Here is a 12,738-nt window from a genome sequence, read left to right on the forward strand (position 1 = left end):
TCACTAACTTTGACAACCGGAGAAGAATATGTCCGGGATTTGTACAGCAAAAGAGCAAAATAATAAATGAATGCCAAAGAAAGTGCATTTTCTGAGCAGTGGCATTTTTATATGACAAGAAAACTGGTGGGGTACCAATCACTTACGTACCAAGAAGACGACAGGACTCTCTCTCACAGTGTTACTTGGAATTTATCTATTTTATTGAGCCAAGGCACACATTGGACAAAATGTCATGTTGCAACAACGGACAAAAAGAAGAAAAACCCAAATAATGACGATCTCAGCTCAATTTAGTTACAAATGGACTTAGTCAGTTTGAAATCTGGGCCGGTTTAAATGTTCTTTTTATTGGGATTCAATGAACGGTGATATATTGGAGCGTGGTCCTCAGAGTTTGGAGGCCAGTGCAAGTCGAAATGTGAAAATGCATCAAGTTTTTCTTTCTTTTGGTGTTTTTTACAGACCTGTGCAGTGAGGATAGGCCATTTGTGCTTTTGTGCCCGTGAACACGGTCGACTTCCGAGCCGCTGCCGTCCATGCAGGACATTGGCGCGCGCAAAGTACGTTTATAAGGAACTGCAAGCGCTTGGCATGATCTAAAGTTGGCATGGGCGACCTCATAACACCTCTGTCAACGTGCCTTCCACTCCTATCGTTCGTCCACTTCTGTGTTGGACGACCCACCCCCACAATAGCTGAACGAGGCCAAAGAAGGTCATTTCAAAAATATAATACCAGATAATAATAGTCGTGGTTTCAATGAATGGATTTCGTCAATATTTCAGAGCATTCCAATGAATGAAATATGACAAAGTATGATGAGCTCCACCACACGTTTGTGAAGAGCAGAATCTGCCTGCCAGCACTTGTCAAATTCACCAAAATCATGTTACATTACCTGCGCCACAACTTAGACCAGCTTTCTGTCTTAAGTTGAGTCTACTTTCGGCCACCAATTTGTCAGATGCGACGTGGGCGTGACAAAGAAACGCCCAGCATGGTCTTCCAAATTAGAAAACATTCTACTCCACGCGATACTACGTGCAAGATGCGACAGTTTCTACGCCCGAGCGCATTTGCGGTGTGTATGAAATTTGTGCCCTGGTTGTTTCAATCCAGACTTCTTCCTTCTCATTGCTTGCGTGAGGTGTCTGCGACTACTGACGGGTTTTGGCCAAACTCAGCTGCGATCGTCTCCACTTCACCAAAGGCACAAATTTGAAAAATTGAGGCATGGACACGATTGCACGAATCCTGATTCCACGAATCCTGATTCGATGAGTGTCATTTTGAGCAGAATTACCGGAAGAGTTCTCCCATTGTGTTATTTGGGGAAAATTATTCAGCTAAAAATTCAGCTGTCTAGAAACAAAATAGACACAACTGATAAGATCACGTTTGTCCAACCACTTGGTGATAAGTAGAATTCACGGAACGCAAAAATTTGTGCCTTAAAGCCCAATGGAAAAAAAAAAGGGAATATTTTAGCCACACCCGCTAGTCCGATTGAGTGTAAAAGACGAACAGGAAAAGAGAAAGAAGTTCTACATGGTGGCTTTATATCGCGGATTGTGTTGGCGGCTGGAATGCATCCACCGTGATAAACAACGGTTTACTGTAAATGCAAAAGATGGATGCCAATGCGAAAATTCAAGGCAGCCCTTATTTGTGGTTGATTTATTCAGAATTATGCCGGCGCAAACGCGCAAACGTAACCTAAGGAACGCATGAAAGAAGTTGCAACTGCGTCAATAAAGGGAAATAAGCAGCTCCAATCATGACGTCGGAAAGTACACGTTTGAAACGTGTGTGTGTGTGTGTGTGTCAGCGGTTGTACCTGCAGGCCTGCTGCCGGTCTTCCTCTTCAACCATCTGTCTAACGTCTCGGCGCTCACGCTCTCCAGCACAAAGTCATCCAGCATCTGCGGGTGCAGAGAGAGGTAGGCCTTCACTTTCTCATCTGTCAAGCCTGAGAAGCACAGAAGCAAAAAACTCTTTTTAACTCACTCACTGCGCAGCCTTGTCCATGAATAACTTGCGTAGGAAGATTTGGAAAAGACGTATTTGGGAGGTTCGCCGGAAAACAACATATAGGAGGATGAACGAAGTGGTCGTACTTTGCGGGACAACATGTGACACGGTGTTCGAGTTCGGCGAGCGTGGCAGCACCTGAAGTCCTCGCACAGGCGGGCCATGCTTATCTATGTTTACAGTCAAGCTCGGTCTCGAGGGACGGGAGCCCCCAACAGAGGCAGGAGAATAAAGGAGGACTTGATTGTGTTTAATAGGCAATTAGGTTGTTGAGAGGTCGCTAAGTGCTGCTGTTTACTGTCTTTGTTGTCAGGGAAAAAGCCTTTTGCCAGATGATTGTTGAGGGGAATTTGTTTTGAATGCATCACTGGCGTCTGCTTGCCTCCGTTCACCAGAGAAACCAAAATGTTGAGTTCATCCGCCGGCTTCAAGGGCTGGACTCCGAGTTCGGGACAGGACATGCTCACATCAAAAATACAAGTCCACGGCGAGAAAGTTATTTGACACAGTGGATTCTTGTTTTAGTTTTGGTTTTGGATCGACGGTGGCGCTAAAAGCTGCCAAACTAAACACCTGCGCCTTGCTACTAGAAGAAAAAAATGTTTTGCCATTACAAACAGAAAATACTAGAAAAAAACTTTCTTCGTTTTCGTGGGAAGAAAACCACGCTTGGTCACATGACCAAAGTTGAAATAATGAGTTTCGCCTATTTTTAACCCGGCCGGCCCCACCAAAAACTATTAAAATTAATAATAAGTCCCAAGATCATTATTTTTGTTTCATCCATAAATCAGAACAAAGTAAGAAAGCAAATATTAGGATGTAACTTACTCCATATAGCAACAATGTGGTGACATTTACGAGAGATCCATTTGATTTAACTTTTACAGTGTCGGGATCTCGCAATTTCCTAAGTAGGCTATAAGAGGAGGTCAGAGCAGATACTGTGCGGGATTTCACATCAGAGATGCGTTGAAGCTGTTTTGCTTTTTTTCCCGCCACCTTATAATTATGCAACAGTACCCCGTCTTTCATTTGCACCACACAATGACGTGTATATTGTACAATATATCATGATAGCATTATTAAAAATGCGCTCTGTGCATTGAAATTATTATCAAATGCAAATGAGGAAAAAAAATCATTTATTGTACATGAAGGATTAATGTCAGGTTTTTCAATCTTTAAAGGCAGAGGGTTGCACGGCAGCCCGGACGGGTCGCCAGCCCGTCGCGGGAAACGTAGAGCCAAACAACCATTCACACGCACATTTGCACCATCCCTGAGTGGCAACACACCGCAAAGTCAGGTGACTGGACCACGACGCATAGTGACTGTCTTTTGATATGAATTGTAGATCATATATTAGCTCAAACGTCCGTGCGTGTCAAGGTCATACGAGGCTTGCATTTGCAGGCAAGTAAGGAAATGGAAGGCAGAGAGAAAAAGAGGCTTTTTTTTTTGCAGGATGCTGCTCTGCAGTTTGACACTGTCCAGACACGAGACACCGGGCTTCAGAAGTGCAAGGTCTTGTGAAACTCCTGGCCAGCTCTGACGCAAATCGGCGGAATATGGCTTAATAAATCTTAAGGGGGCTGGGGGAGGGCCCAAAGAGAGCTGCTGTAGACACAAACGGGGGCACAGCGTTACTTCAACTTTTGTGCAGATTGGAACACAAAGAAGCTACCGCCATAAGCAACAAACATATTATCTAGCTATCTAAAAACGATCAAGTCATGGTGGAGTTTACGCTTTCAAAGGAGGTGACGTGTACATGCTTTCATTTCCCTAAAAAAAAAAATAAAAAAAACAGCTAAGCTCTTTCGTTTTGAGCAAATGTTAACAGGATGAGAAGGGGATGTTTCCTTTGGAGGATGTTCTGCCGTGGAACTGGCCCTCTAGACAGTGTTTACTTCAACGTGACGCTGTATTTTGTGGGGAAGCGAGCAGGTCCAGCAGTTTGATGGCAGACGAAGGCAAATCAATTGATTGCTTTAATTGTTTCAGCATGAGCAGAAAGTCAAACTTCTTCCATTCTGGCGACCACCATTTGCAGGGCCACATTTCCTTTGCACAGAGTTGATGAGTTGGTTCATTGTTGGCCCAAGCCTCTTCACCGGCTGCGTGAAGTTGCTGCAAATTGTCAGGAAATGCATGCCGTTGAAAAGACTCATCCAGAACATCAACATACTCAATGGCTGGTCTGTCTGACGTGGCGTGGAAATCTAAATTTTGACCTTAAAGTAGTCCTAGAAGCAGTGCAGGTTATGTACACTCATTATCTTGAGTAGCATCAACACCACAGCTTTGCAGATCGTCTTTTTGTTTTGATCGTGACATTCTCAACCATTCCTCAGCTGAACGCTTAACATCCAGTTGAAGCAATTAAAACTCCTTCACTAGCAGCCCAGTTCAAATGAATGTACTTTTTGGCGTCTATATCCGTCAATGGCAATGAATGAGTTAAGTGAGCGGACATTGAAAATTGGACCTGATTGCAACAACCAACAGCTTTAAGACAGCCCAGGAGAGAAATTGAATGCTACTACTAAAGTACTAAAATGAGGGGGAAAAATACGGACACAGCAAGCGTGCGGCTTTTGATTCATAACCAATGGTGCCGCCGGGTCAAGGTATGTTTCTGCAATATCAAACTGTTAACGATTAAACCATGAACGTCTTGAAGCAGATCCTTTACTAACGTTCAAGTTTGCCTTTTATAATGCCGATACCACGTACCAAAAGCAATATTTGAGATAGAAAGTTGACGGAGTGAATAGCAGGACCTCTGGAGTCATGCATTGGCGGTCAGCAGCTTGTTGCGCCGCGTGTTCGCGGGTGAGTCGAGCCCATTTGGCAGAGATTGTGCTGCCTGAGTCAGACTTGAGCTTCCTGTGTAAAAGCTGAAGCCGGAGTTCACGCAGTGAGCTATTGTTATGTAATCCGACAACACGCCACACCCTGACACTGGGAAAGGGGAAGGCCAAACCAGTCATCGTCTGTCTGGATGGCCGCGCTGATCGTTTCAAAATGAAGCATGAAAAGTCTCGCAATCAATCAACAATATTTGGCTGCAAAAAATAGCGGGTGGATATTGTGTGCAGAATTTTAGCAAAAAAAGCAGATTCCTGCCAGATGCAATTCCAGTCAAAAGGATTTTTATTCAATTAGGTAAGCGATAACTCTATATGACAGTAAATGTTTAGCGCTGGGAATATCAATCAGTATTTTGCAAACTTTCATTTCTTTAGTGAGGTCAAAGCTTCGAAACGGGCTGAGATCAAGCCACCTAACAGCAAAGTCATTTATTAATAAATCCAACATCCTTCTGATTTATTTTCCCCTCCGTTTTCTCAATCAGAATGGAAAATGGCGAACTGCTTGATGACATCTGACCTGTTACACTTTCACACAAGAAGAAAAAGCCCCAGGGTCTATTTGACGCCACATTTCTTTTATATGAGGTTCCTTCAGAGAATTGCTGAAAAAAAAAAGAAAGTGCGATGAAGCAAGGCCTTATTTTTCTAGCCACAGCTTTTGTGTAGAACAATGATCGGGGTTGCATGGGAATGTTCCGTACTCTTGAGCAACATATTTGACTTTCGAAGTTTTTATGACTGTTGCAAGGCTGCTGGATTCATTCGAATAAAGGAACGAAATCTCAATCACAAACCAAGCTGGCGAAGCATCAAGCTGATGCACGACTCCGAAAAATTAAATCGGTGAAAGGGATAAAGACAGCTGTTATGAATGTGGGCGAGATGTGCAGATGGTGAAACAAATAAGCTTGGAAATAACGGCAGCTTTAAAATAAGTGCGGGGGAATTCTAACCGCAATTTTATCCGTTTATTAGTTCCCTAGTAATCACTTGGACTACATCTTTTTTTTTTTTTGCTCTATATTTTCTGGTGCGTTACAGGATGAGGCAAACATGGGACTGTCCCCAGCAAGGGTGGCGCCCACGCACACAACGCCTGGCCAATGACGTTGTAGAATGGAGAAAATGTAAGAAAAAAAAAATAAGTGAAAGAAAGTTATAGAATGGAATATATGCTCATGCTGCAGTGGAGGATCATGGGAAATGGCATACCGACACCTTTGTCTGTCATATCTCCGTCCACATTTCAGGAGCTTGCCAAAGCAACAGGTGGTGCTATTCCCCCTTCTAACTTTAAATCCTTTTTTTTTTTTCAAAGCACGGTTCCTGCTCAACCTAACACAACTCGACACACTCTTACTGTGCAAGAGCAGCAACTACCAGGTAATATTTAAGCGAGGAGTTCCAAGCATGACAAATAAATGGCACATTGGTGACAAAGAAAATGCTGGTAACTCATGGCCAAAGGAGATTGACGGCTACACGGCTAGAAAGGCTCATGCTAAACGCACATGCTAATGCTAACCCTGTGAATGCAACGTAGCGCTGGATGCTGCACTGTTTTACACTTTCATTAGATTTTCGTGGTGCCCAAAAAGAAAATACTGGCGAGCCTGATTCAACTCCATGGATGAAGTCAGCATGACGTCAGAAATCTCTTTGCTGCTAGTGAGCATTTCATCGTTACTTTTCAACAAACTTTTTGATGTGAGAAGCTTTCTGTGTCATTACTTCTACTACAAACCAACTAAATAATCCACAGAAAATTTCCATCCAAAACCATGGTTAACGACGTGATGGAGAAGACGAGAGAGAGAGAAGACGCCATGGTGATGCAAAACCAATCACTCCCTAGACAGACCAAATGCCGTCGAATCATCTGTTGAGGATTTCATGACAGGCTTGAGTACAATTTTACGCAGCAACAATCGGCAACTCGGCGCTGTAAACCACAATATGGCAGCTACTTGTTCGCGTTAAAAACGTTACCGAGCTCTTTGATTTCGTTATTCTGACGGAGGCATTTTTGCGGCGTTGTCGTTATGTTAATTTGTCAGTATTTGCTTACGGTCTCATTTTTGGGTATATGGAAAATGACGCGAGGTTAAATGTGTTGGAAGGTTTTTGGTCATTTTTGCGTAATTCTGCTGTTTGAGAAAACGTCATCCCTAACAAATTGAATTTCTTTTACCTTCCAAAATCCGTAAATGCCACACATACGTATTTGTCACGATCTGCTTTGTTGGTTTAGGTTCTTGACGTTGGTTTCATGTTTTGCCTCGCTCCCGTTTCTGTCTTGTTGTGCTTAATGTGTCCACCTGTGTTGGTTTAGCCAAGCTGCAGCGTTAACCAATCAGCTCCCGCTTGTCCAGGTGTTCCCCGTTGTCTCGTTAATTTGTTGGTATTTAGTTTCCTGTTGGCGGTCAGTCGTCCTCCTGCCTGTCTTGTCGTCCGTCTTGTGCCTTTTGTCTCTGCCCTGTCCAAATTCAATTTCGAGCGTTTGTTTCTTACTTTGATCCTTGTTGTTTTGAGGCTTTGCATTTTGATTTTCCCACTTCTTTTTAGTTCTCTTGTCATTAAATTCCCTTTAAGTTACCCCTGCCTCGCTTCTCTGCATTTGGGTTGTCCTCCCCACATCATGTAAATGTTTTTTGAAAAATCTGAGCGGAGGTGACATGTACATGACCTTCGTGAGCTGTGCTGGAGCATGTGAAGTGATCTTGTGCCTTGAGTGCTCTGGTCAGATGATGTCAAGTGGTCATGTCAGAAGTCTTAGTGGGCAGCATGTTTCTCCTCCGCTACACACTCATGAAAAATAAGGAGCGTTTCGATTGAAGCTTACACCGCCTGGCACAGAGTCAAGGGCGAGCTGCCAGGGTACTACTTTTCACTTTTTATGTCAAGAGTCTGAGGCAGGAAGGGAGAGGAAGTGTGAGGAGCGGGGAGTGGCGGGCTGGATGCAGGGTGCGTGCGTCAGCAGCTCCGCCTGGGACTCCCTTGCCAGGAGGTTGGAAGAGCATATGTGCCTCTTATCTTATCTACTGTGTGAGAGGGGCGCAGCACAGCGGCCAATACCGACATTCAGTGGGCACCAAAAGTGACAAATAAGCTTTGATTCCACTCTCCCACGTTGCACCTCATTTATTTATCAAGTTTGTACATGTGTGAGCGCACACACATACTTCTTGTTCTCCTCTGCAGAATGTGTCCTGACCTCGACTGCTAAATCAATACGAGGCAGTTCAAAGGTGTCAGATGAAATCGATAAATATCATTCGGGATGGGACAAAATGTCACTGGAGAACAATTTCTTGTAAATTATAGATCCAACCAAATAGCCAAGCCTGCGTGGGTTTTTTCCGGGTACTCCTTTTTCTCCACATTCCAAAAGTTATGCATGGTGGGTTGATGGAACACTTAAAATTGTCCCTCGGTGTGATTGCGAGTGTGAATGGTTGTTTGTTAACGTGTGCGCTACCATTGGCTGGCAACCAGGTCAGTGCGTACCCCGCCGACTGCCCGAAGACACCTGCGATAGGCTCCATTAGGGCTGTCAAAATTAAAACTATTATTTTTTTTAATTTACGTGATTAAATATTTTACCTCAGTTAACTCAATCCGTTTTATTTACTTCAAAAAGTAATTTGCATGTCTTGCAAAGGAGGTGGACTTGCAGATGTCAGCGAACGACTTCCATTTGGATTTGGCCTCTTTCAGCCCATTAACAAATATATTTTTAAAAAGAGAAAGAGAGAGAAATACTGGCAAATCAATTAGTTGAACACTAATTTAGTTGAATAAGGTTTTTTTTTATATTAAAACCAATTTGACATCATAATCGTGACATTATATTGTGATACCCTTTCCAGATACTCGTGGTGGAAACATGGGGCGAGCGAGCGAGAGAGAGCGAAGATCTCCATGGAAATGAAATTAGCATTATTTCCACTTCTTTGGCCCAGGTACACATAAAGGGAGGGGACTCTAAATGAGATGTAGATAAGACATCTCGGCGTGTGCTCGCAGCCAAGCGGTGACACGCGACAGACACATCCAGTATCAAGTGGAACATCACCCAAGTCTGCGATTGCACTGCCGCCCCTCCATGTTCTATACTGCTCATCCTGTTCGGAGCTCGTAGGAAAAGTTGAGTCCAACCCAGCTGACAGCAGAGTCCATCCTGAACTGATCGCCTGTCAACCACGGGCGATTACGAACGTGGCATTCCGCTCGAATTGAATTGAAAGTGAGTGTGACCGTGAACCATTCGAATTTCACATCAGCTCGCTTCATTTGATGAGAAATCTGAGGATGGCACCGATCACGATGCCTCAGAGTCAGCATTTTGTCCAAAGCACCGGTTTGATGTAAATGCTGCAAAAACAACCCCCCCGCCCCCCACCTCCACCGCTTCCCAGAGCCCCACGGACGATGGGGTCGCGTTCGTCACCGCACATCTGGACTGATGTTGAACCGATGGGAAGCTCCTAATGAGAACCACAGAACTCCGATCCCGTGTCTTCTCCTGTATCACGTTTTTCGATGAGCTCCAACATGAGGACATGTTTGGAAGGGAGTCTATCCGTCTGTGGCCTTTTCCCATCCCCTCACATATCAAGACTTTGAGCAGCTGACAGAAGGGTCAATGGATGAAGATGCCTTGAGGAGAATGTCATCTGTTTTGTCACTAATATCATGCGCTCTGCCCTGGCGCTGATCCAGCGCACCACAGATTTTGACATAAAAACGTTTCTAACGGCATTTCAGGCTTATTTTCTTTGGCTTCAAACTTTATGTATATAGAGCAAAAGAAAAGTTCCCGCGAAAGATTTTAAATGAAAACAAATAAATTAAAAGAATACAAATATTGTACGTCAAATCAAGTATTTGTTTACATCTTCACTAAGTGTCAGAAAAAACGGTGAAAGCGAGAAGGCATGCGGTCAGCCCGGAAATGTCCCGAGTGAGCACTTCCTCCCTGACAATGTTCAACATTCTTCATCCAGTTAAGCAATTTGGCGAAAAAAAAAAAATGCCTGAGAGATCACATTAGGGTTGACCTTAAATGAACACGGCCGGCCAACAATGCGGCCATACAAGCGCAACAAACAGCTGGAACCACTGGAACTGTGTGCTCGGGTTGCCAGGTTTTACAATGAGTTGAGCAAGCTGCGATGTCAACATCTTGCATCAAGTCCCATTTCAGAGGGCACAAACAATGGTAAACAGATCATCAGTTGCGGCAAAACAAACCGCAGCGAGTGCAGCCCACCTGTCACATGAAGAACCTAATGCCACGGCAGTCCTCTCTGTTATGACGTGAGTCTGTTTGGACCCCGGGCCATCCGAAAACATTTTTTTTCATCGTTTTAATCGGTGAGCTAAAGTAACAAATGAAACTATTAATTACAAATGAGGGGTCGGGTAGTGCTGCCAAGAAAGTACAAAAAAGAAAAATAGTTGATTATAAAGTACCAAAGTCACATATTAAAAAATCGCCTCTACTAAAAGAGGTTTGACAGTGACCATTGGACACACCCTATAACATAGGACTTGAAAAAATATATCATCATATAATAAACAATTTTGTCTCATTGTGCAAAAAAAGTATTTTCTACTTGAAATGAATACACAAACAGCATGTTTGAGTATGTGTGCTTTGCCCTCGTTCCCGTTCCAAGAAATACACATTCCCTAAAGGTCACCGGACTCACTGAATATCTCAAGTGGCGTTATAGAATGCGTGCAAGCTAATCGCGAATACTATCAAGCGCAATATTCTCCTTGGAGTCGACTGTGCTGCAGAGCGACACGAGTCAGAGATCAAACACACTGTAGCCTACTTCATTCCGAGACGCTCTCTGAGGAGACGTGAATGTATCGCAGAGGAGAAACTGGTGGAGTTGTTGAAGAGTTACACATGATAATAACCACGTGGCACTCATTTTACAAGGAATCTGCTTTCATGTCTCATTCTGGGGTAGTTAAATGACTTATTCATAGTTACTTTATGTGGTGAGTGCATATAAAAGGTGATGTGAATTTATGCAGACTGAAGTGACCAACTGCTTACAGGGATCTGCGACCACTCGAGAAAAAGCAACAATTTATTAATACTTTTGCATGTTTAGTTTTCAGAACTAATGATTTTGCATTCTATTTAAAAAATAGAAAATAAAATCACACTTTTGGACCCTTTGTGTCTCCTGTCTTTTTTACATCTTGTTTAATACGTTTTAAAATGTTATCTTTTTTTTATTTTTAAGTATTTTAAAAATTTATTTTACCCTTTGCTACCCTTTATTGTTGTTCTTGACACCAGAAATAATGTTGTAGTTTTTCTAAACTAAAAAACAATAAACCAGATTGCACATAAACACTAAATGGTGGTATATTTTGTTAGCTGATAAATTTTCACTGACCCATTAACATTTGAAATGTTTTGTAAATTAATCCCAGTTCGCTCTTCTAGTGTGTTGGCGAATGTAACATATGAATATTCAATAATAATAATTACTGACAGGGCCGCAAAATGTTATTTTGCTTCGGGTTCCTTGGGGCTCGTGGGCCACTTCTGAATTTATTTGCAATTATTTTTACAATACTGTACATGACGTGCTGACGCAAGATCAGGAACGGATAGTAACTCACATTTAAACGGGAATAAAGATTTATTTCGCATTTCTTGGTTGTTTGGTGGCTTCACGATCCACAGCGTGACTCACAACCAACACGCTGCATGTTTTATTCAACCGGACCGCACACGCTATTTAAGCAGCGAATCAGGTTGCTTCCAGGTCCCCACCCGTGAACGAGCCATCAATGTGTCATTCATAAACTTAAGTGAGCTCACGTGAGGAGACAAGACGTCAAAATGTCGCACGGAACTGTTGCTGCATGCGCGCTTCGCTCCAAGTCTTGCGCATCCTCTTTAGAATTATAGCAATTTCTTCCAAATAAAAATGGACCTACTTGCACCCAGGAAGCAGTCCGTTAACCTTCTGAAACAGCTTGTCGAAGACGGACCATCTTCCATGTCGGATAGTGAGCGCAAACTGAGAGAGGAGCCGTTGGGAAAAGTGCGCTAAAACCAACAACAACAAAAATATTGGAATTTAAAAAAAAAGGGGGGGGGAACTACTCCAGGATAAAATGAGTCTTGAATTTTGGGAAGGGCGAGGAGGGTCGTATGCTGCCCCCCACCACCGCCGCCGCCGCCGCCACCGCACCTCCACCCAGCACCGCTGGCCGAGGTGTAGCTCCAGTCCGTCCGCCTCCTCGGCGTCAAGCTCCGCCGTGGATGTGCAGCACAAGACTGGGCGAGCAGGGGCGAAAGCCGAGGAAGCGAGCGCCGTCAAATACGCGCACACGCACGCATACACTCTCACGCACGCTCGCGCACGCGGAGAGGGGGGGAGAGAGAAAGAGCGTGCTGTCAAGTCAGCCAAAAGCAAACGTTTTCCTATCATTTGGTTTCACAATAAAAGGACACATGCGCCTTTCTTTGCTTCTTCGGGGGGGGGGCAATCTTTATTATTTCCCTGACCATGACACCATTCATAAATCCAGAGAATTAGGATGAGTGGGAAAGAAACTGGATGAGATGATTTATGCATGGTGTTTTTCTCTCCTAAAATGGAGCTTGACCGACATATTGGGGGGGGGGGGGGGTAAGAAAATAATGTGTAAATGTATCTTATCTGGGGCTCCACAGATTTCTGACGTTGCTTTAGCCTCCCCTGTCCCCCATATAGTGCCATCCTTGCTGTCGCTATCACCAAATTATTGGACACATGCGGCACGGTCACTGACCGCGAATGGTTAG

At 43.8% G+C, this 12,738-nt stretch overlaps 1 protein-coding gene and 1 long non-coding RNA gene across 10 annotated transcripts in view; one reads left to right on the forward strand and one right to left on the reverse strand.

The window, feature by feature from the left end:
• pde10a (phosphodiesterase 10A) overlaps window positions 1-12,738 on the reverse strand; it is a 43,846-nt gene that overhangs the window by 17,251 nt on the left and 13,857 nt on the right. For 3 of the 9 annotated variants that reach the window (XM_088305097.1, XM_088305095.1, XM_088305096.1), the window contains exon 3: window positions 1,841-1,972. In XM_088305097.1, the coding sequence (XP_088161223.1) occupies window positions 1,841-1,972 (132 nt within the window). Of the gene's footprint in view, window positions 1-1,840; window positions 1,973-7,104; window positions 7,383-11,885; window positions 12,284-12,738 lie in introns of those variants that run through there. The other 6 variants (XM_088305104.1, XM_088305102.1, XM_088305100.1 and 3 more) reach the window with 4 other exon arrangements.
• On the forward strand, window positions 7,174-9,674 carry LOC148329782 (uncharacterized). The gene is made up of 2 exons (XR_015845096.1): window positions 7,174-7,790; window positions 8,783-9,674. It is a non-coding gene; the product is annotated as an uncharacterized LOC148329782 (long non-coding RNA).

Source organism: Idiotropiscis lumnitzeri, chromosome 9, assembly GCF_059441095.1.
Source record: "Idiotropiscis lumnitzeri isolate Australia: NSW breed Sydney's pygmy pipehorse chromosome 9, RoL_Ilum_1.0, whole genome shotgun sequence".
Classification (NCBI taxonomy): domain Eukaryota; kingdom Metazoa; phylum Chordata; class Actinopteri; order Syngnathiformes; family Syngnathidae; genus Idiotropiscis; species Idiotropiscis lumnitzeri.